Below are 24,138 nucleotides of genomic sequence, written 5' to 3'. Positions count from 1 at the left end.
TTCCCCGCATTTACCGCGGTCACGTTTCCAGGTTGTTGTTCGTACGCATGGGTAGTGTGCGTTAAACATATTTTCTATTTATTGCGATTATTTATTAATTTATTAATAACCATGATAGTGTTAACGAACGAGGGCAATCCAAATGCGTTAAAATTAATTATCGCAGCTAAATTGGTCCAGCAAAATATAACCGTGAAGAGAGCACTTTCTAATGGTATGAACTTAACCTATTTTATTTGAAAATTTAAATTATTAGTATTTTTTTAATAAGTTATTTTCAATTATATTTTCATAAATACGTTTTATTTAAATCCATGACGTTATATACTTTATCAGAGAATATATCCTGAGGTACGAAAAATGATGTAACATTTAAATGAAATAAAATGATGTAACATTTACAATGACATTAAAATTTTAATAACTGTGTAATTATTTGATTATTAATTTGAAATATATAATTGGTGTTTAGAAACACCTTTAGGTAGGCTTCCTGTTCTTGAATTGCCAACTGGATCAAAAATATTTAGTATAAGTGCAGGAATGCAGCTTTTAGCGGCTCCCTCAGAAGAATATGAAATAATAATTAATAAGTGGCTAGAATGGGACGTTTCTCAGTTACAGGTAAATTTATATATGTCTAAAAAGTGTATGGATATGTATGTACAAAAGTATATTTATATTTTTAGCCTGCAATAATATATTATGGAACTACAGGAATATATAAAACAGATTCCACATCTTGCTTATGGTCTCTATTAAGTGAAGTAAATAATGCATTAAAAGAAAAAATGTACTTAATTAAGGTATTTTATTGTTATGATGGATATATATTTTGTTTTTTTTTTGTTGCAATAAAAAAGAATATTCGAATCTTATAGGATAAAAATGATATATCGTTAGCAGACGTTTCTATCTGGGTATCCATATGGTCTACAATAATAGTTACCAATATTGGGAACGAAATACTTAAAGAATATATATATCTTAGTGATTGGTTGAAAAATATAGAATTACTGCCAATTATTCAGGTATAAAGAGAGTATATGAAGAATAAGAAAGAAAAAATATTATTTTACTTACTTTTCAGAATCTTATTACTTTTATGATATATTTTTAGGACTCTTTGAAAGTATTTTCATTGGAAAGAGGATTAAAAGCAATTACCAGTATTCAAGCAGGATCTTGGTTTCCAGTTAACTCAACAAAATCCTGCAAATCAACAACTAATGAAGTAGGTTAAAATTACAGTACATGTGTAAACAAATGTCAATACTGTGTCTTTTATATTTTAATTTTAATGTAACAATTATCAAAGAGTTAAATAAAATATTTAATTTTTAGCTTAATTTAGTTAAAGATAAAGAAGTTGAAGTAGTTAGCCAAGAAGAAATGGATAAAGCAATGATTAATTGGAATTCATGTAATTGTCCAAATGTGAAAGAGCCATCGTATCCTGTGTAAATATTCATATTTAATTTTATATTTGTGTATCCATTTGAAGTAAATGAAACTAATTGTACTTTTTTTTTATAGTCTACCAAAAAAAGGAGAAAGGAACATCTTAATTACATCGGCGCTCCCTTATGTAAATAATGTACCTCACTTAGGCAATATTGTTGGTTGTGTTCTTTCTGCTGATATATTTGCTAGGTATGTATATATTAGTGAATGTTTATTGTATTTATTACAAAATGTTTTTTTATATGAATTTTATACTTTTTCTAGGTATTGTCGACAAAGAAATTACAATACATTATATATTAGGTAAGTATATTTTAATATGTTTGTATTTTTATTATTTCCTTTTTTCTATATAATGTAGTATATGATGTTTGAAAAAAGTATGTATTATTAGTGGTACTGACGAATATGGCACTGCTACCGAGGCTAAAGCATTAGAAGAAAAAACAACACCTCAAGAAATATGTGACAAGTTCTTTAGTATCCATAATGATATATATCGCTGGTTTGGTATTGGATTTGATTATTTTGGACGTACAACGACAGCTGAACAAACAGAGTAAGGTCAATGAAAATTTATGTTTGATTATTTAGATATATGCATTTCTTTAATATACATACTCATAATTATATGTTCATTATTAGAGAATAATTATAAAGTGTAATTATGTTTTTAGAATCGTTCAGTCCTTTTTCTTAAAAATAAAATCGCAAGGATATGTATTGACAGACACGGTCGATCAACTTCTTTGTGAATTCTGTGATCGATTTTTAGCTGACAGATTTGTGGAAGGAATTTGTCCTAGATGTAAATATGAAGATGCTCGTGGTGATCAATGCGATGGTTGTGGTCATTTAGTAAATGCAACTGAGTTGATAAATCCTCGATGTAAGATGTGTAGCAATAGACCTATCATTAAGAAATCAGAACAGTTCTTTTTAGATTTGCCTAAAGTAAGATAAATTATGTTTCAATCGGTATATTAAATTTTTTATATTTTTGTTCCCCGATTGAATATTAAATATTTTCAATTCGTTTTTCCAGTTGGAAGAAAGACTAAAGGTATGGTCTGCAAAAGTAGAAAAAGGATGGTCAGCTGTAGCTCGAGGAGTCACAAAACCGTGGTTACGTGATGGTCTTAAGCCACGTTGTATAACTCGAGATTTAAAATGGGGTATACCTGTCCCGGTGGAGGGATTTGAAAACAAAGTTTTTTACGTTTGGTTTGATGCTCCTTTCGGCTATATCAGTATTACAAAAAGATATACCAAAGAGTATGAACAATGGTGGAAACCTAATGGCGCCGAAGTTAGTTTGTGTCAATTTATGGCGAAAGATAATGTACCATTCCATACTATAATGTTCCCTGCCTATTTATTAGCAACTAATGAAGACTATACATTATTGAAACATTTGATGGCTATTGGTACGTGTATAATCGATAAATTATGTTTTTATATATTCTTCATCTTTATGTTACTATATTCGAAAATATTTAAAATTGTACAAATCTTCTCATGTTAGAATACCTGAATTACGAGGATACTAAATTCTCGAAGTCCAGAGGTATTGGAGTGTTTGGAACTGATGCTAGAGAAACAGGCATTCCGGCTGACGTGTGGAGATTTTATCTCGCTTACATTAGACCAGAAAATCAGGATTCGAATTTCAATTGGGCGGATTTAGCAACAAAAAATAATAACGAATTATTAAATAATCTTGGAAACTTTATTAATAGGTTTGTAACTCTAGAAAACGTCTCTGATAAAATATGATATTGTTATTTTATCATTAACAATTAACAATTATATTCTATCAGGGCTCTTGTATTTACGGAAAAATTCTTTGAGTCTAAAGTACCACCGATGGAACCCCAAGAAGATGATTTGACATTATTGGCATTGGCTCAACGTGAATTGACATCCTACTTAAATGCACTTGAACAAGCTAAATTAAGAGATGGTATAAAATACGTGTTAGCGATTTCGAAACATGGCAATCAATATATGCAATCGCAACAACCGTGGGTTAAAGTAAAGGGTACAGATGACGATAAGTAAGAAATATTTTTACATTTTTATTGGCATTAAATCATTAAGTTCATTAACAAAGGATTCATATTCATGTGTATTTTAATATATTACTAACAGGAAGAAAGCTGGGACAATAATTGGGATTTGTTGTAATTTAACATGTCTTTTATCAGCTCTATTAGCACCTTATATGCCTAATACTTCTCGTGAAATAAGAGGGCAATTAGGGTTGGACAAAACGCGTTATGGATATATTCCAGATATTATTATGAACATGTTACCTTCTGGACATAAAATTGGTAAAGTATCCCCGCTTTTTACAAAAATAGAAGATCAATTGATTGAAGAATTAAGGAAAAAATATGCCGGGAAACAAGAAACTAATGGTGCTCAATCGAAAACGAATAATGTCACTGAAAGTGTAGAATCTTCAAAAGCTACTACAGCCCAACGGGTAAATTTGATATATAATTTTTTATTTAAAACAAAATTAATATATTATATTTAATTATATTTATTTTATTTCTTAAGGGTCAACTAGTCAAAAAGTTAATATATAATCATGATGAAAGTGTTCGGCAGTCTCATGTAGACATTCTTGATAAACTGCAAAATAAACTAGCTGATCTCAAACAAGATGCAGATAAATGTGATAATGCTCAATCTGCCAAAAGTAAGAAAGCCGAACCATTACATACTCCCGAGCAAAATGGAGATACTGGTACAGATATAACTTCTTTAGAAGCAGCTATTACAAAACAAGTATGTTCTAATATTTTATCGTATTAAGTATTGATTGAATTTTTTTTTTTTCTTTTTGTAATATCTTTAATTTTTTCTAATTATTTACCAAAATTTAGGGCAATCTAGTGCGCGAATTAAAAGCGAAAGAAGAAAAGAGCGTATGGCAACCACAGGTAGAAATTTTATTAAAATTAAAAAATCAATTAGCCAGTCTGACTGGTGCAAAAATTCCAGATAAAAAATCAAAGAAAAAAAAGTAATTAAAATCGCAATATAAAATGTCTTCATTTATAATAATCGATAAAACTTGACTTGAATTTTCTCTTATCATGTGAGCATAACTATAAAGGTATTAAATATTTTTTTCTTATCATATGAGCATAATTATAAAGGTATTAAATATTTTATATACTTTTTTTTTTAAAGTATAACAATTTTTACGATAAAGATTCTATTAAATTGTATTTATTTGAAATGATATATCAAATATCCGACGTCATTTAAGGAATTACCTTTTAAAATAAATAAATTATTAATAATTGTCTAATATTAACATTGAATTGAATTCGTAATAAAAAATTAAAGAATAACATGATGCAAGAACAAATATAAATAAGAAATCATTATTCTAGTAAATTATTTTTGGTTAGTATACAGTAATTATTAATTTCATTTAACATTATACACAAGTTAATATTTTATATTCGAGGTAAAGGAAATATATTTGTGTGTCTATAGACATATAAATACACATATTTGCGTATTAATAAGTGTACTGTCAAATGTACTATTAATATTAATAAAAATGTACTATTATATATACTTAATAACATACATGCATATATATATATCTATATATGTGTATATATATATACTTCTTTCTTTGCACTCTAGGAATAAATTACCTCCAAGTACTGCAAGAGACAAACTTTTTATGCATTTTTTTTATACTTATTTGAAAATGAATCTTATAATATTTGTAGTTATAATATTTATAGAGAGACGAAGATTTTTATTTTATACGATTGCAATGCAATACTTTATTAATAAAATTGTGATAATTATAAATATTATAATATCTCTTTTCTAATATTGCAAATTGTTTAATTTGCGAAAAAAAAATATAATCAGAGATCTTATATTAAAGTAACGATGACACTGAAATAATTGGTCTTTTTAATTTTATTTTTGAAGAGTACTATTACATCAATATTTTTTCTCTATCAAATTTTTTTCATCAATTTTAATTTGTACTTCTTAATTATACTGAATTGCTTAGTTTTTATCATTCGGAATATAATATTTTCTATTAAACAAATAATAATAGATATTGTTATTCCGCATATCAAAAGAATTATTATTGGAGCAGCTTCGTATATAGTTACGCTTTCTACGGAATTTCCGTCATTTTGACAGTAGGGCTTTTGAGCAAAGGTCCTTTTTAATTCCCGTTTGAGAAGACCCGTACTAAAGATTTTCATGAGTCTAAATTAAAAAAATAAAATGACATAATTTCTTTTGCATCATAAAAAATTTTATAGTAGTACAAAAAATGAAAAACAACAACAAGATTTATTCCTACCCTATCTTTCCTACTTCGTGATAATGACCCTTACGATTCGTATAAAGAGCTACTGTGGTCGGTCGAAGCCAATGAATTTCTGTTAGTTGACATATCATCTTTTGGTCGAAATAATTATTTATGTAGTAATATGCATGTTCAGGAATACTATGATAAGCAAAACCACCATGCATCATTTTTATTACTCCTTTCTCCACGCTCATGATTTTCTTTTGTTGTGGTATTCGCAACCAATAATTTTTAAAGTATATCATTTCCGGATTATGATCCTAATAATTATTAGACAATTAAACATTTTTTATTATATATATATATATATATATATATATATATATATATATAAGTGAAATTACCTGTAATATAATATTCGTAACGACGGTATCCTCCGATCCTAATTTCATTTTGCTAGCTACCAATTTGTATAACGAATCATTTAATTTATTAAGCGGTATATTTAAACGTGCCGATACTATCGCTGCTGAATAATAATTGTATATTAACAAGCCATAAACACCAATTTGAAACAGAGCAATACGACTGGCAAATTTAAAAGGCGTATTCTGTGCACCTAATTAGAATTTTCGGTAAGAAAACATCTAATATTGTTTGACGAATTTATATCGATAATATTACATACCTTGTTGACATATCGCGCCCAAAGTAGTTAACAATGAATTTCCATAATCCTTATTTTCAATTCGATCCGATTTTGTAATAAATGAAAAGACCGAAGAACAGATAATGAAAAAAAAGAAAATCATGTACCAAGAATTCCAAGCTAATGGTCGCAAAATACTACTAAACTGGATCGTTGTTGATGGTAATGTTAGAAACATAAAACATGTACTACAAAATGAATATTCATAGATTAATCAAAAAATATACATTTTTTAAATAAAATAAATTAGTTATATTTATTTAAATATTTACCGTGCAGGCATAATTTCCATAAGTACTTTAGCAAAATCGAGTCTTCTGTGAATTATAAGAGAGGGTTGATATCCAATGTCTACTGATCCATCGATTAAAGAATCCATCAGAGGTCCATTAGTATAATCCGTCCATGTAGTGAATGCTTTAGCATGCAGGCTATTAGAAACAATCATTTTTTTATCAAGAATTAATATATTTAATGTTATAAAATAATAGATGATTGATAAAAACACAGATTTTACCTGAAATTAAATATGTTGGTTAAAAGTTGTACTAACGTAAAACCGATTTTCGGCCAATCTTCCAAATTAACATTATCGTGATCTTCCAAATATTCTAATAAAGAAGTATTTTCAGGTTTCTGTTCTAACTGGAAAATTAATTTCTTTTTTGTTAATTGGTAGATAGATGATCAAATAAAAAGATCACTTTATTTTATATTTACTTACAGCACCGGCTACAATGACTTTCAATTTATGAAAGTTCCATCTTCTTAAAATCTTTGTTTCTAATAAAAATACCTTTAATCCAATATCTTCATTCCATATCGCGTATCTGGTTATATTCAGTGTACCACCACGTTCTTTATTAGGATTATATATATCATATAATTCGTAATAATCATAATTCGGTATGGAAACAACAAAATCAGTGATAACACTAAAGGCAGTATCATTCAATTTACGTAAACAATAGCTTATATTTGGTGCCAATACGAACCAGTTGTATGCGTAATCGTACATACGATAGTCAGAACTCTAAATTTAATTATATTTCATTAAATTATTATTAATAAATCTGCATTATTACGTAAAAGATCTTTTTCAGTAATTCTTGTACACTCTCAAAACATTTTTTCATCGGATCTCGGAGGAAAGTTAGAGTTAATAAATATAAAAAATTAATTTATATTAAAAATGAAATTTATTAAAACTTTCCTCCGAGTTTGAAAGTAAAGAGATTTGTCATACTTTGTCAAAAATCACTGTAGCATTTTGATCCTGGCAACGTAAATCTACGAAAACACCTAATTTCCAATAGTTAACGTTTAAGAATCGAAGAAAATTGAATTCTGCCGATGGCCCTTTTATTGATACCGAAATTCCTACATCGTTTAACATCTTGATCATCTGAAAATCATCTATATAGATCGAACGATCGATCAATTAATTATAATTAAATAATGATTGTTAAAGAATTTAACGAAATTAAAGGAAAGTATGACTATGAGTTGTAAGTTTTTACTTACTAGTAATATTCCCGCAGGAAAATCCAACGACAGCAGGTATCCTTTTATAAATGAAATAATCCCGAATAATTTCATTATTTTGTGCAAAAACGAGAAAAACAAATTGAAAATGAAGAAAGCTTTTCGTATACATTATTATTATTTTTTCTTTGGGAACATGTGTATACTAGTACAACCCGAACGATAAACTACACTTTTCATAGATTCTTCTTCGTGGACTAAGTCTATAGTCTGTTTTCTATTTTGCATGTGACATTCTGACAGCTTCGTACACGATTGCAATCGAATAAGAGAAATGGCTTATTATTTAAAATACTAGCAGTTAATGGAATTCACATAGATAGAAAGATTTAAGTTATGTCTACGATATTGATTTATTTTCATTTCGATTATCTTCTATTTCTTTTTCTCGATTACACAACAATAGTAAAACATAGATATTAATTATTTATTTAATATTAATTTTTTATTTCTCCATTAGTACAACAAGCAAGATATTATGGATAATATCTTTGATATTGAAGCAAATGTGCAAATTATATTTGTTTAAGTGATAGTAAAATCAAATATTTTATCAAATTAAATACTAATTAATTGAAGCTCGTTAGCGTTGTCCGTTTGACTGCTACTCTGTTTCGATAAGCGAAAATTTTCGTTTTGTTGTGTGAATTTTCTGTAATTTCGATATAAAAATCATAAAATTTGTAAAAAGATCTATACGATATAAAAAAGAAAAAAAAAACAACTTACTGCGTGAATCGATGGTAATAAATATTTTCTGTCAAGCAAATGACAGTTGACATAAGGATACCTAACGTAAGTAGAATAAAAGCTGGAGCTGTTTCATAAATAGTAATACTTCTCGTTGACAAAGCGTCTTGTTGACATTGAGGTTTTTTCGAGGACCAATATTTAATTTGTCGATTTCGCAACCCGCTACTTTGCATTTTGATAAGACTTAAAAAAAAATAATATAATTATATTCGGACGGGTTGTGAACTCTATTGTAAGAGAAACAATAGAATTTACAAGATACTCTACCCTACTCTCGCTATTTCTAAGAATTGAGCATTGTGACTAGAATACATTCCCATGACTGATTCCTTGAAGAGATGAATTTCCGTCAGCTGACATATCTGACTTGAATCAAACATCTTTTCGATGTAAGGATAAGCTGTATTGGGATCTGTGTGATAAGCAAGAATACCTTGGCCAACTTGTCTGATACCTTCTTCTATAGGTAAATATCTTTTTGATAGAGGCAACGGATCCCAACGTTTCTTTCTAAAATAATCTGATTCCCAATTCCATTTCTAGAAGACAAATAAATGTTAATGAATATTAATTTTATCGTTCGACAACAAATATAACGATAATTCATAAGTACTTTCAATAGATAATTCAAATATGGTACAGCTTCTGCCGCAATACGCATATGTGTATCGGCAAGTACTGCAACAGAATCTTCTATTTTGTCAAATGGTTCACTCAAACGAGCCGATACGATACTACAGGAATAATAATTGTACATCATCCAGCTAAAAAGTAATATCTGTACCACGGCTATACGACCTGCTAAATTTTTTGGAAAGAAATATGCTCCTAATAAAGAAATTAATTCAATTTATTAACAATTATTACAAATTTTTTTTTCTTATTTCTCACAAATCGAAAGATTAAAGTGTACCTTGTTGACTCATGATACCAATAGTTAGAACGATAGCTCCGAAACCCTCTTCGCTTTTTACCTTTTCACGTTTCAATATCAATCCGACTATGATCATCGAAATGATCATGAAAACTGCGTAAGTGTCCCAAATGCCTGCTGTAAAAGGTTTCAGGAACAAATCCGATTTGATTTTGTTCGTTGGAGTAGAAAGTAACATAAAACATGGTCTGAAAAAAAATATAATTAAACGTGACACGATATCGGATATCGAGTGATATTCGATTAAAAAAAAAATTGTTTTTCTAACCGAACTGGCCAAGCTGCACCGATCAAACTAGCAAATTCTAATCTTTCTGACACCATAACTCTTGGATTGCTGGCAATGTCGATATAATTGTCTTTGAGAAGTTCAAACATTCGGCCGTGTATACTATTTCGATCCCAATAATATATTTCTCCGACATGTACGCTATATAAAAAAATAAAAAATGATCCATTGTATGTGTTAATAATTTGATAATAATTAAATTTGAACATAAAATCGTAATTACCTAAAATTAAATAGATCTCCAGTGTGTGAAATCATGGAATACACAAATTTGTGCATACTTTCTAAAGATCTAGTATTGATATCTTTCATGTAATCGATTAATCGCATATTTTTAGGTCTGTATTGAATCTATAAAAAAAGAATATATATATAATTTATAAAAATCGAATAAAATAAAATAAAAAAATAAAATACTTACTACACCAGCTATCTTTAATCTCAAACCATTCAAATCTCCTCTTCTAATCAATTTTGGTTCCATTAAATAAATAGTCAAATTTCCATTAGGATTCCACGTGCCGTATTTAATTACATTTAGTAAACCACCCCGATATTTGCAATGATTAAATACGTCATACATTTCATAACCATTTTGATTAGGTATAGCAACAACTACATCGGTGGCCATGCTATAAGCTGTGTCGTTTAAAATCGATATGCTTTGATTTAGATTTGATCCTAATATTAACCAGCTGTAGAGATAGCCGTACATGCGATGTTCCGAACTCTGATCAATAAAATTGATTTTACATTTACTTGTCAAAATGAAACACGTTTAATCATTTACTTATTACCCTTATCTTACTTCGGAAAAAATGTATTCGAGATTTTCATTATGACAACGTAAATCCACGAAAACACCTACTGCCCAATGATCGCTATTCAATATCAAACGTACATCTGGATTCGAAAAAGGATCTTTTATAATCGCGAATACTCCTGCATGATTTAGCTTTCTCAAAAGATTAAAATTGCCTGTCGAAAAAAATTAAATGTTTAATAATAAATCTGGTTAAAAGTGTGTGTTTTAAGATGATGTTCTCTTAAATGTCGCACTCGTAACATCACCGCACGAAAATCCAACGATATTCTTGACATTTTTAAACGCAAAATAATCACTAATAAAATCATTGTCCTCGGCGTAAGAATGTAGAACGACATATAACAAAATGAGTACTCTAATACTCATCTTTTTCTAATTTCTTTATTCAATTGTTACACGATCGAACGTCTTTGTCATTATGAGTATTACCTTTTCCATTGTGGGGATATATTTATATGTAGATCATAAACTCTTTATAGATTTTCCAAAAAAAAAAACGTTTATTTATTTATTCATTCATAGAACTAGAAGATTATTAATAATTCTAATATTTCTAAATATTTAATACTTCCCCAGTTACGTCGATCTATAATTCTTAATAATTAAGAAACATTTCTATTACTCGTATCAACCCATGTGTCTTCTATTGATATCTATTATCAACGATCTGTAAATTTGTAAGAAATGTAAGAAATAAGAAATTTTTTTCCTTTAGATCTTTTTTTTTTCTTTTATCGAAAATAGTTATTACTCAACCTTTTGGAGTAAAACCAAAAAATGATATTTTCGATGGCACATACACTCAACGATAAAACCATGCCAACGACGAGGAACAACAAAACAGGGGCGGCTTCTTGAATCGATATGGCTTCGGCTATAAGCATATTTGCCGGACAACGAGGCTTTCTAGCAGACCAACGTTTCAATTCACGGTCTCGTAAACCAATATTGTTCATTTTCGTAAATCTAAAAATAATTTTTTGTACAAGCTCATGCAATTATCTCAAAAAAATTCAAACAATATTTTTACCCAATTCTTAGCATTTCAGTAAAGGGACCATTTTTTCTGGTCCAAAGCCCTAAAGTCGTTCGAAAGAGATGAACTTCCATCAATTCGCACATCATAGAAGTTTCAAAAGTTTTTTCGATATATGGATAAGCTGATTCTGTTAAGGTGTGATAAGCAAAACCACCCTGAGCAACATGATTTAATCCTTCCTCTATTGGCAAGTATCTCATTGATTGAGGAAGCTTTAGCCAACGATTTTGATAAAAATATTTTACATCTATATGTGGTTCCTATAATATGTATGCACGTAAAACGTAGTAATAAAACAGGGTTGATCAAAAGTTTCTAAATAGTTTTAAAAATCAATTATTCTTATTTAAAGCTTCTTGAGATAATTTTTTATTTTTTTTTTCAGACTGTAAAACTGCAAACTTAGAAACTTTTGTCTCACTTTTTACTTACATCAATATTTATAATAGCCGATTTTTAAATCATTTACCTGTAATAATGAATTAATATATTCAGTAGGTTCTATTGCGATCTTAAAATTGCTATCGGCTAAGCTAATTAATGAATCATTCATTTTATTTCCCATATTTCTTAAGCGGTTCGACACCATACTAGCTGAGTAATAATTGAAGATTAACAAACTGAAGAACATTATGTGTAAAAACGCTATACGACCTGCAATTCCGTAAGGTACTACAGCTGAAGCTGTTATGAAAAAAAAAAAGAAAAAAAAAGAATTTATATATTATCAATATTAATGTAATATACAAATTTTTATTCAATTATGTCATTCGAATATCGAACCTTGTTGCGATATAGCTCCGACGGAAGAAAGTATCGAGATTCCACAGAGTCCGATGAAATCATGAAAACCTTCTTTTCTTAAGACGCTCAATAAAATAAAAGCTGTAAGAGCTGTTATAATTAACATAGCGTACCATACATTTATAGATAATGGTCGTATGAATTGCGTAAGTTGTAAATTTGTCGATGAAATCATGCGAAATAAGAAACATGTCCTATGAGAATGAAGAATTATTAAAAAAAAAAGGAAAAAAGATATATATATATAAATAATTATCTATATATCGTAAATATGTGTGTAAACTATATACCGTATCGGCCAAACTGGAGCGATGATGTCACCATAATTTAATTTCTCAGTGATCATCATGCTTGGATTTATATAAATATCGATTATACCTTCTTCGAATGCTACGAACATTGGACCACGATTACTGCCACGTTTTTCCCAAGTATCTATTTTCGTGATATTCATTCTAAGACGAAACAAAGTCATATATTTAAAAAAATGTCTATATTGAAATATAAAGAAAAATCTATATAATATGTTTACGTGAAGTTGTAAAGCTCAGCGATGTTAATCAAAATCGCGTACATAAATTTCGAATGACTGTCTTTCGATTTGTTATTATAATCCAATAAATATTTATCGATCGACATATTTGATAATTTGTGATCGAACTGTGAAAAAATATTTTTATGTAACTTGCGATTTATATTTGTGAGAGGATATTTTATAAAATTCAATTAACTCACGTGCACGCCAACATTGAGTTTCATTCCTTGGAGATTCGCTCTTCTATTGAATTTGTGTTTGATCAGTGTAACATACAAACCAGTTTCTTTGTGCCAAGTACCAAATAATATCGTTTTCAAAGATCCACCATGATCTTTAGATAAATTATAAACATCGTATAAAACGTAACCATGAGTCGATGGTTCAGCTATAATTACATCAGTAGCGATATTGAAATTACTATCGTCGATGATCTTCAAGCTCTCTTTTAAATTATGACCTATAATCAACCACTTGTGTGCTTCGTCATACATATGATATTTTGATGCCTAAATGAATATTAATAAATACATAAGATAAATGGGAAACGTAGATAATTTTGTCTAACGAACATAGTAATCTCAAATTAGCTTACTTTCGAGATAAGCTTGCTAACATTTTGATGTTCGCATCTCAGATCCAAAAAGATACCTAAATAATGATTATTGATGTACAAAAATCTCGTCAAAATCTCATCAGATTTTATCAGGTATTCGCTTTTTAATATTGCAACGAAAGTGTGTATATCGTTGAACGATCTCAACAATTTGATATTATCTGTTTCGAAGAAAAAAGAATAACGATAAAGAATGAAAATAATTTTCACACGATTTTCACTCACTCGTCACGTTGTAACAAGAAAATCCGACTACGTTAGCGATTTTTCTATGTTCGAAGTAATCCCGAATGAAATCATTTTCGTTATTACAAGAGATTAAAATTATTATATTGAACACAATGAAGAATTTAAGATAGAACCGATACATGGTAGGACGCAACTCCATTCTCTTGTTTCCAAGATATCGATGAACTCAATACTTTTGCTTCTTTATTTATTATTAATTGGTCGTATTCTTTAATGAGCATCGATTCTAATCACGTGACATAAAGAAAAGTGACAGGAACATGAAATATTTGAATAAACCCAATCATATGATCATTTATTTATCTCGTGCAAAGTACAGAGAAAAAATTAAGATGTTCATTTTGAATCTATTGCATATTGTATAATTATCATCTTAATTTGTACTTATGTACGTAGAGATACAGATATGGATCGTTTTTATTCTTCTTTATTTTTTATTCTTTATTTTTTTTTCTTTTTTTATTTTTTTTTCGGCGTTGATCAAACGCAATGAGACGTTTTGGAGATCTGGATGAAAATTGAGGTACATGCATGCGTGCATAACGCCTAAGCAAACACGTAAATCTACATAAATAAAGTAACTTACAAATGACTAGTACTGATTATTTAATCGCATATATATACACGATCGTTATTGCCTTGCTTTTCAAATTCGATACCCGGGTCCTTTCTCATTCTATTGCGAACGGTGGTTCATCGTTGGTGGACAAATAAAATTTGCCTCGTAATCTGACATAAAAGGAATGATTAATATTTAGCCTTTTCAATGAAAAATAAAATAAACAAAATCTTACGATGTGGATGCGTATTCTCCCATTAAGACAATCGGATTGTAATCACAACGACGTTCCTTGTATTTTTCCCAACTTTCACAGGTCCTTGCTTTAAACCCTGCAGTACTACCAATGCTTTCTGTCATAAACTGATGTGCACGAGAATGACTACAATAGGCTAAAAATAGGATATAAAAAGAAAAATATATATATGAATAATTTATAAAGTTTCAACGACATAATAATTTCATTTTTTAATCGTTCAAGATACTAACTGGTCGTTGGTAAGAAAGAACATCCAGGTTGTGGGAATTCACCATTATTGGGATAAAAATCAGCATGACCTAAGGGTGCCAGAAATCCAAAAGCCGGTCCACTTGTATGTATAACATCAACAAATTGTGCGTCCGTAGGATCTAATCGAAATTCTGGATCAACGATTCCTGAGATCGTTTCAAAAAGAGGACTTGCAGGATCTAGACCTATATGAACGATGATTTTTCATTGGTTAGTTTATCGAAATCATGATCAATAATTTATATATCTTTCTTACCAGTTATTCGGCCGATACGACCATCGAGATAAGCCCCAGCAAAACCTGCTACGTGCGAACCCAAACTATGACCGCTAATATGAACGTCCTTGTATTCGAGATTCGATTCTCTGTTAAGAAATTCGAGAAAATCCCCAAAAAATTCTCCTACTTTGCGTGTATTGTTCGCAGCCACAGGATAAACGTCTGCTGCCAAGATACCCCAACCAACGACTATTACGTTCACATCTTCGTGTAACAGGTAAGCTAAAAAAATTATTGATCTCCTTTCAATTATTATTTTACATTCTAAATCTCATTTCGCTGATATTCCTTTAAAAAATTATAGAGAAGAATCGGACTCGCTCTTTTTTTTCTCGAAATTACGTCAAGTGAGCTTGGAAATGTGACTACACGCGAAAGAGCAAAAGTGTTGTAAAACGATCAATTAATGTGTTATCTTGTTGACCCTTGAACCTGGCGACGTCCGATTCCGTGTTTACCGAAACGATTTGACCATGATTATCATGAAATTTCTCTAACTTCTCTTCAACGTTGTGATATTCTAGAAAATCCTTTAAGATCTTTCTTTTATTCTCTCTCTCTCTCTCTCTCTCTCTCTCTCTCTCTCTGTTTCTCTCTTTTTTTCTATTTTATTAATAATGCTTACCGTCTATGAGTCCTCGTACCCATGCTTCATTACCAGTGTCGCTAAATCCATGAACGATAAACTTCGTTGGACGACTTTCATTAAAGTGAGATGCATAGAGGACTTCTGTATTATTCAAGAATAACTGTTCCTCACCGAAAGGATTTTCCCTGTATAATTATATAATTATTTAACCATTGATATTTACATTTTAACCAAAGATTAGTTAATTCCAACATGGATCTATCATAATCGTTCATTATTTCATTGATCGTTTTCTCATGTAAAAATAATATATCGAAACTATACAAATAAAAAATATTTACAGGAAAAAAGTTACTTTTTTATTATATTAAAATCAACGATACATTTCTAGTTTAATTATTCTTTAAGCAAGAAAATAACGAGACGCCAGTCGAATATTCATTTTCAGTATTCGAGTGGCGCCTCGTTTTATCCTCCTTTTCAATCGGGACAATCGGCATGAGATGAAATGAAAAAAGAAGAAGAAGAAGAAGAAGATGATGATGAAGAAGCAGAAGAAAAAAAGAAGTGGAGGCGCGTCTGAGATATTTACGCATGGATGATAGTCAGTCGAGCGTCAGCGCTGAGAATAGAATGCGGACGCTTTCTGATTGCACGTATCATTTAAAAAATTAATGCTTCGTTTATAGCAACGCATAACATTGGCTCCGCACCGGCGAAAAATTTCTCCTATCGATCGATCCTCGACAAGAAAGGGCAAACGCGCGAAGCTTCGACCTCGCAACTTTTCATAGTTCCTGATCAAGTAATATGCAAGGTATAACGCAAATATAATTTTTTCATTCAATTATATTATTAAATTTCACGCGTATGTAATAAACTCGGACAATGAAATAAGCTCTAATATGTGTATGTGTCTTTGTATATGTAACAAGTCGATGTTAATTTTATACTTTCTTTTACCGAATTTATCGTAACGAATAAGATAAAATAATATATCGTATTATCATACCTGGTATACAAATTAAACGTTGCTGGTTCTCGTGCTGCCTTAAAAACCGACTTGATGATCGTTTCTACGTCGTTTAATAACGTGTTTTGCGGATGCGCGTACGCTGAAAATCATGAGAAAATGTTCATGATAAACTTTCGACCATTTACATATCCTAATCTCTGATATTACGAACGCGCATACGGTACGTCTCAATATGTTAAAAATTCTAATTATGTCGTGTGTTACACTCTTTACCTGATACGAAGGCGGTCGCTAAAAGAATGTAGGATTCAACAAGTGACATGTCTACTTGTGCGATACCACTCGACGTTGCACTGGATTACTACTGCAGTCGGCTTAGTGGCGGGGCGCCATTCATCCTACATGATTTCTTGTCTGTGATGTACGATAAAACCCGGAGCCTCAGTCATTAGCTTAATTAATTACGACAGACACTCGAGTCTCGTCATAAACGCAAGTTCAGCGATTAGTTATCCCCACTTTCCACGCGTCCTCAAAATTATATTTTGTTTCTATGAATCTTATTCGAACGAACAGCTTTATAACGAAATAAAGTTAGAGGACGAAATGATATTCGCGATTAGTAACCACAATTTTAGATGTTTTAATCAACCTTCCGATAATGTAATCCAAGTTTGATATAGCGAAATATTTTTTGCTACTTTTCTTCTATAATTTTCTACGATTATTTGTGTCTTCTTTGGAAATAATTCGTACTTCTGAATACGAAAATATATTTTATTATAAATTTTATTTTACATATATATTTTATTACTTTTATACGCTATCTAACAATGAATGGTGATGTTAAACTATTGTCAATTTTTAATTATTTATAATATTGATATATACTTCAATTTTTCATTATATTTTATACGTATAAGATACTTACTATAGTTGTTTTGCGTTGCTATTCCAGAGATTAAATATTTTTTATTTTATTCTCTGATAATTTACTTTCACTCTTGGTCGAGTCTTGTATTTTTCGAATTTGTATTTTCGCGCGTTTATTGAAAGATGGCGCTCTTTTGCCATATTTGATTGGATGTTTTTCCGTCGAATTTCTGGAATCAGCTGTGATGTGTCAAATATTATGGGTATTTGTAATGTTCTAGTTTCTGGCACATTTAATTCGATATATATTTCTCTAAATTAACATAACTTAAATCTTGTTATATCTTCTGAAAATGTATAAATAATGATGTATTATATTAAAAAATGTAAAATTTGTTTTTAGGAAAAAAATAGGGTTAGGAATATCATCAAAAAGAATAACAATAAGCATTTTTTCAATTGCTGTGAATAAAAAAAAGGATTAAAAATATGCATTTATAGAAAATATATTTGATGTGATATATCCTAATGCATAATGTCTCCTGAACCTACTCAAGAACCTATAGAAGAAAGTTTAAATGTACCTAATTTGATCATTGATACAAGGATGGCAACAGATTCTGACAGCGAAGATGAAGATATTGCAATGGCTGGATATATGCCATTATCTCAATTACCTACTGATAGCGATCTTATATTAGAGGATGATGAAGTTTGTAATATTATATTTTGAAATATATATTATAATTATATTAATATATATACTCAATTTAACTATCATTTTTATATTAATAATGTATATTTTTAGGATGACGAATGGATATCTCAAACTGGTGAAACAAATCATGCAGTACCTGTATCATTAAGCGATTCACAGCAGGTAAAAATATTTATGTTTAAAAATTATTACAGTTACTTAACTACCTAATCAATTTGTCTATAAACATTTTAGACATGCCTTAACGAAACAATAGAAGTATGGTCATCTCCATCTAATAGATCTAATATAGATATGGATGCAGATAAAATTAATCAAGTAAAATCAATGATGGCAACTTTCACATTACCGTCCACAGCAATTCCAGAATGGGCAAATACTATTTCTGAGGAAGAATGGAAAGAACAATTAATCGATCGTATAAAAGAAATGCAAAATAAAGAAAAGTGAAGCTAGAGAGTTTAATAACTTTTACATATTTTACATGAAATTATATTCAGAAGATCAAAACTCCACCACACATTTATTATAATATAGTTAATGAAATTTATTTTTCAAGATACAATATTTCTTGTGTCAAATATAAGAAAATTTACTTTTTAATATGTGCTATATTATGAATAATGCATGTTACGTGAATATATCCATAATTGGTGATGTATTAAACTATATTTAATTATAATCTTAATCTGATAAATACTGTTACCATTAATAATTATATTATTTCATGTATATTGTTTATCTCTCTCATTTCTTATTAATATTTACTTTTAATCCATGTTTATATGACATTATTGTTCATATTAACTTAAACAAGTTCATCTACAGCTATACTTAAAACATATAAAAAAATTGTAATAATAATAATATCGTCAAAAACTTATAATTCATGTCCTGAATTAATGGCAGCAGTTTTTGTAGCATTTAATTTCAAACGTAATGTTGCAATATCGTCCTCTATTCTTACCAACTTTCGAAATTTCTATAAAACAAATCAAATTTACGTATCGTTATCACATGTGTTGATAAGATGTTGATAAGGTATCGATAACATACCTCTGAGGTAGTTCCAGGTGTAACACACCAAATATAAATCATATAAGAAGGAATACACATCATAGAAGATAAGCCACACAAACACCCCAAAAGATGACTCCACCATGGGTATTCGTATGTAAGATATTTAACAGGAACAAATTGGATAATATTAAAAATGAAGACGCCCTATTTAAAGATAAATTATTGACGTTAAATCTTAGCTGAAAGTTATATAAAAGAATCATTGTTTGCAATAAATCGTACCACACAAACCGCTGGTGTAGTGAATAGCCAACATATCTTCCACCAGTAACAAGGGTAATAACCGATCATATCTCGTATGCCATCATAAAATCGATTAATTCCGAACGCCCATGATACAGCGATGCACTCAAAAAATATCAAAAATAGAAGACAAAATCCACTCACCGCGTAGGAATCCAAAAGTTGAAACACATACATTCCTCCCTAATATCAACATTGACAAATAAAATGTATATTCAAAGTAAAATTGATGTTACGTTGCATTTTCTTTTTTTTTATGTTTTTCTCTTTTTCTTTCAACAGCTAATGCTTACTTCGGTTATGCATAAAAGACCGATGAGATATGAGATAAAACAGACGAAAGCGATAAATATTTCCTTGCGTTTTCTTAGAAGTCTAGGCCATTCGTCCACAGCAGCGGTTATAAAGCCTTCCACGGTACAAAACTGTTGGAAATATTTTTCAGATAATACCTTTGAAGATATGTAAAATATTAATTACAAATTTCGATTTACCTGACTATCCAATCCAATCAATAAAAGCATAATAAAAAATAAACACGACCAGATCGATGCTCCCGGCAATTGAAGTACTGCCGAAGGATAAACTAAGAAAGCTAAACCTGGACCTAATATAAAGAATTTGAAAGTGAAATCGAATGTATTAAAAATTAATTAAATAGATTTAAATACAATTACCGGAAGCAGCAACGTCGGCAACTGGTTTTTGTTGTTCGTGTGCCATAAAACCCACTACAGAAAATATGACTACACCACTGAGTATACTCGTACATGTATTTACTGTGCATACTATAAGAGAATCTCTGCAATCAAAGAACACGTTCATTATTAATACAGTCCAATTTATAGTATTATATAGTTAATCGTAAAATAAAAGATCGTATCTATATATACACCCACACATACTTATAAACATTATTGTTATATTTGTTGTAACTTCCGAGCGCAACAAGAGCACCTAGTCCCAATGCGTAAGAGAAGAATATTTGCGTCACTGCATCTATCCATACCTATAAATTAAAAAATAAGATTCAAATTATTAAAAATCGTAATACTGTAGTAAATTCTCAAACAAATTCTCTTCAATATACCTCTGGATCGCCAAGTTTACTAAGATTTGGTGTAAAGTAATATTTCAGACCTTCCGTCGCACCTGGCAGTGTCAAGCCTCTTATCAATAAAACTGTCAGCAATGCGTATGGAAACAAGGACGTGAAATAGACGACCTATAAGTACGTATAGTAATGAATAATATTGTTATTTGTAAGTGATTATTTTTAATTAAGCTCACATAGTCTTACTTTTCCTGTCCATTTTACTCCTTTCCAAATACAAAAATAACACATGATCCATACAACAGCCAAAGTACCTGCTAATTCCCATCTAATTCCGCCTACATTATCAACGCCAGAAGAAATTTGAAGAGTGCGCCTCCTTTTATGGGAAAAAATAATAAATGTTAATGATATAGTATCAGGAAAAATTCTTATAAATTAATTAAAAGATTTAAGTTAACTTACTCCCAAAATTCTTTTACTGGATCATTGAGAAGTGTGTGGCTCAAGTTTCCGATCGAAGTAGCACATATCGTGTCCTCTTCGTCTGGCCAGCAAACCGCTTTAAGACGATCTATGGGGGTGATGCAATAATTCGTATTCCATGAATTGCCGCAATTTCTCCATGGAACATCTTTCGAGAAATATTTTAATTAATGATCATTTCATAAAGAATAATTTTATAAGCATATTTTATATATATTTGTACCTGATTGTAGAGAAACTAACAAATAAAATAGTGCCCACGCCAGTATAATAATATAATAAATATTTGTCCAGCAGGAGAGCACGCAGGTAGCGTATCCAATACCTAGATTTGAATAATACCTTATTTTAACGAGATCGTAAAATGAATTTAACAAATGAAATATATTTCTTTTTCACCATCTGCATTTTTTATTTCCAACGCGATAATAAAATTAAACAATTACAAAAATGATTTATTCCGACCTTTAAAAATCGGTGCTATTTTAAAGACTCCAAGGCCACCTATGGTCATCATTTGTCCCAAGGATAGTTCCATTAGAAACATGGGTATACCGGCGAGAGCCAAAGCAATAAAATAAGGAACCATAAAGGCCCCGCCTCCATTTTTGTAACAAAGATAAGGAAATCGCCATACATTTCCTAAACCGATGGCAAGACCCACAACCGATAAAATGAATTCCACCTTGGAGAACAAAAAGAAAAATTAAGAGTAATGTTCGCACAGAACTCGTCTTCGTTTGAACGTATGAAATATATATCGTTCACTAATGAGAACTTGATGAACACTGTGGTAAATCACCTTGCTGCTCCATGATCCTCGATCCGGTAAATCTTTTGTTTCCTTCACAACCGACGATTGTAGACATTCGATAGCTTCGAATCGGAAATCTTGTTCCTTACCACCGCTCGGAACTCTCACAGGTGGCTCGGAAAAAAGGGCCTTCAGTTCCTGCACAGGATTCACTGGATTAACCTGGTTCACTGGATTCACCGGGTTCCTTGAAAGAGGGCTGGTGGACCTGTCTACCTTAGACCGTCCAGCCGTTCCGGTCGAAGGCATTATTGTTTATCCAGCGAGCGTTTACACACAACGCTATTCACCTCATCATATTTACACGTCTACGAATCTGCGAATTTGATTTGAGATTAAAAAGAAAGAAGAAGGGGAACTTAAAGGGACACTTAAATCGTTTTAATGATTGAATTTGCGCGTTCACGACCGATATACCGCGCCCTTCGTACTTTGCCCATTGTTGCTCGAGTGAAAAATTGAAGGGATTATTATACGGTAAATGGTCCGGTGAAAGACAATTTGGTCTCGCGTTTCGAGGTCTTAAATATTCAGCGGTCATCGTCGTCACGTGAGACGCATCTGTACAAGGGTCTTGATGATGATGGATGACAGACAACGAGCCACTTCCGGGAATCACAACGTTTGATCAACGTTGTTCCCATCGACCAACCTTGTCCTATTTTAGGCGAACGATTGGCGAAAGAAACATTACCCTAAAAAAATATTCTAGCGGTAGATCATGTAGATATAGTTTATTCGCGTTAGATCGTGTTTGAACGAAAAAGTTATCTTCCACGATATCGAAATTACCAGTTAATACAATTCATTTCATTCTCTATTTTTGAACAAGTTACTGAACAAATAATACTTGCAAAAGATTTACTCCTGTTACATATCAATAACTATTGTTATATAGACATTTTTTGAACTTCTCCGTCATATGCAATAAACTACGGATGTAGTCGAGCTAATATTCTCCTCCCTCCGTTTCCTTAACAAACTATTACAAGTGCGAGTAATGTAAATTGCACGATCAATCACCTAACACTCCAGTCGAAAATCTGTAGAATCTATTCTTCTTTCGTTATCGTAATAATACAATCCATATCCATCCATGAGTTAATATTAGCAAGCGCGCGTCTGACCAAAATACTTTGATCACTGTATTTAAGTAGTAAAAGGGAACACGCTCTAGTCCTATAGATTATTCTTTTTTACTTTATTATGATGTCATAAATATAAAACAATACGTACTATGTAATTACGCGATCAAACTTGAAAAAATGGAAGCGCGCAATTTATATATTCGTTGGTGCGCGAAGAAAAATGCAAAAGAAAAAAAGAAAAGAAAAGAAACCCAGAAAATTACAATATGTAACGTACGTACACGTCGCGTTACTTGAGTTTCACACAGGATAAGTTCACGTATGAAGAGCGCAGAGATTTCTGGTGTACCCTGCAGATCTACCCCACAATAGCGTTCAGTCCCCCAAGCACCAACACATTTATCGTTTCATTCAACAAATTAGTGCCACAGTGTCAATCTATATTTAGTCTCTACTATGTATACACTGTTTTATATATATATATATATATATATTGCATCTAACGTGTATGTAATGAAAACTGCGATTTATAATATCAATTTTTACAAATTTCTCAATCTGATCAAAGAAAATCCTTACAATTCGTTTCAAAGATGAGGAGTGATTACATCTATTGCTTTCTGTTTTCTACAAATAAAGACAAATTTTCGAAATATAATTATTGAATTCTGAATTCTTTAGAATTCTTATCGTTAATCTCATCACATGTAAATTTTTTATAGACTACCTGTTTCATATATATCACTTTAAAATACATTTTAGCATTATTGCTTTGCTTGGAATCTTTGAACAGTT

General features: G+C 30.4%; 6 protein-coding genes across 12 annotated transcripts; 2 read left to right on the top strand and 4 right to left on the bottom strand.

Annotated features, from left to right (window-relative positions):
- Positions 1-2: 2 nt before the first annotated feature.
- Positions 3-4,583, top strand: LOC127067035 (methionine--tRNA ligase, cytoplasmic). Its single transcript, XM_051001500.1, has 16 exons — positions 3-214; positions 473-624; positions 690-806; positions 882-1,031; positions 1,121-1,234; positions 1,345-1,460; positions 1,537-1,653; positions 1,729-1,767; positions 1,859-2,023; positions 2,142-2,418; positions 2,510-2,891; positions 2,990-3,203; positions 3,285-3,521; positions 3,616-3,952; positions 4,030-4,260; positions 4,359-4,583. The coding sequence occupies exons 1-16, from the start codon at positions 112-114 to the stop codon at positions 4,500-4,502; spliced, it is 2,895 nt and encodes a 964-aa protein (XP_050857457.1). The 5' UTR covers positions 3-111; the 3' UTR covers positions 4,503-4,583.
- Positions 4,584-5,409: 826 nt separating this feature from the next.
- LOC127066891 (uncharacterized) lies at positions 5,410-14,736 on the bottom strand. The gene is made up of 27 exons (XM_051001148.1): positions 14,659-14,736; positions 13,803-13,858; positions 13,408-13,716; positions 13,205-13,332; positions 12,963-13,127; positions 12,652-12,866; positions 12,338-12,552; positions 11,860-12,128; positions 11,586-11,795; positions 11,462-11,496; positions 10,812-10,981; positions 10,425-10,733; positions 10,227-10,354; positions 9,983-10,144; positions 9,694-9,902; positions 9,394-9,608; positions 9,048-9,319; positions 8,801-8,963; positions 8,007-8,172; positions 7,729-7,898; positions 7,207-7,515; positions 7,000-7,142; positions 6,755-6,913; positions 6,462-6,670; positions 6,178-6,392; positions 5,825-6,093; positions 5,410-5,727 (listed from the first exon to the last, which is right to left on the bottom strand). The coding sequence occupies exons 3-27, from the start codon at positions 13,699-13,701 to the stop codon at positions 5,466-5,468; spliced, it is 5,061 nt and encodes a 1,686-aa protein (XP_050857105.1). The 5' UTR covers positions 13,702-13,716; positions 13,803-13,858; positions 14,659-14,736; the 3' UTR covers positions 5,410-5,465.
- LOC127067079 (ionotropic receptor 75a-like) lies at positions 8,441-11,452 on the bottom strand. 2 transcript variants are annotated; one of them, XM_051001610.1, is made up of 10 exons: positions 11,259-11,452; positions 10,812-10,981; positions 10,425-10,733; positions 10,227-10,354; positions 9,983-10,144; positions 9,694-9,902; positions 9,394-9,608; positions 9,048-9,319; positions 8,757-8,963; positions 8,441-8,679 (listed from the first exon to the last, which is right to left on the bottom strand). In XM_051001610.1, the coding sequence occupies exons 3-10, from the start codon at positions 10,716-10,718 to the stop codon at positions 8,586-8,588; spliced, it is 1,581 nt and encodes a 526-aa protein (XP_050857567.1). In that variant the 5' UTR covers positions 10,719-10,733; positions 10,812-10,981; positions 11,259-11,452; the 3' UTR covers positions 8,441-8,585. The 2 variants fall into 2 exon arrangements, with proteins under 2 accessions (XP_050857567.1, XP_050857576.1); XM_051001619.1 differs by lacking the exon at positions 11,259-11,452 and adding an exon at positions 11,063-11,252.
- Positions 14,347-17,526, bottom strand: LOC127067111 (pancreatic triacylglycerol lipase-like). Its single transcript, XM_051001683.1, has 7 exons — positions 17,261-17,526; positions 17,024-17,126; positions 16,048-16,196; positions 15,399-15,644; positions 15,121-15,327; positions 14,867-15,023; positions 14,347-14,801 (listed from the first exon to the last, which is right to left on the bottom strand). Exons 1-7 carry the CDS (start codon positions 17,307-17,309, stop codon positions 14,744-14,746), a joined length of 969 nt encoding a protein of 322 aa, XP_050857640.1. The 5' UTR covers positions 17,310-17,526; the 3' UTR covers positions 14,347-14,743.
- Positions 16,580-19,317, top strand: LOC127067119 (male-enhanced antigen 1). 2 transcript variants are annotated; one of them, XM_051001705.1, is made up of 4 exons: positions 16,580-16,828; positions 18,264-18,572; positions 18,669-18,740; positions 18,813-19,317. In XM_051001705.1, the coding sequence occupies exons 2-4, from the start codon at positions 18,396-18,398 to the stop codon at positions 19,026-19,028; spliced, it is 465 nt and encodes a 154-aa protein (XP_050857662.1). In that variant the 5' UTR covers positions 16,580-16,828; positions 18,264-18,395; the 3' UTR covers positions 19,029-19,317. The 2 variants fall into 2 exon arrangements, with proteins under 2 accessions (XP_050857662.1, XP_050857653.1); XM_051001696.1 differs by lacking the exon at positions 16,580-16,828 and adding an exon at positions 17,983-18,123.
- LOC127067054 (sodium- and chloride-dependent GABA transporter 1-like) lies at positions 19,101-23,755 on the bottom strand. 5 transcript variants are annotated; one of them, XM_051001547.1, is made up of 14 exons: positions 23,625-23,755; positions 22,244-22,571; positions 21,907-22,126; positions 21,665-21,766; positions 21,421-21,589; positions 21,202-21,334; positions 20,992-21,126; positions 20,807-20,910; positions 20,579-20,703; positions 20,396-20,508; positions 20,195-20,326; positions 19,881-20,084; positions 19,635-19,802; positions 19,101-19,560 (listed from the first exon to the last, which is right to left on the bottom strand). In XM_051001547.1, the coding sequence occupies exons 2-14, from the start codon at positions 22,502-22,504 to the stop codon at positions 19,459-19,461; spliced, it is 1,968 nt and encodes a 655-aa protein (XP_050857504.1). In that variant the 5' UTR covers positions 22,505-22,571; positions 23,625-23,755; the 3' UTR covers positions 19,101-19,458. The 5 variants fall into 5 exon arrangements, with proteins under 5 accessions (XP_050857504.1, XP_050857494.1, XP_050857524.1 ...); XM_051001537.1 differs by having other exon boundaries at positions 23,492-23,688; XM_051001567.1 differs by having other exon boundaries at positions 23,621-23,685.
- Positions 23,756-24,138: the final 383 nt, after the last annotated feature.

The sequence above is a fragment of the Vespula vulgaris genome, chromosome 1 (assembly GCF_905475345.1).
Source record: "Vespula vulgaris chromosome 1, iyVesVulg1.1, whole genome shotgun sequence".
NCBI classification, from domain to species: domain Eukaryota; kingdom Metazoa; phylum Arthropoda; class Insecta; order Hymenoptera; family Vespidae; genus Vespula; species Vespula vulgaris.
The sequence above is the reverse complement of the archived record's forward strand: the minus strand, read 5'-3'. Positions and strand labels throughout refer to the sequence as shown.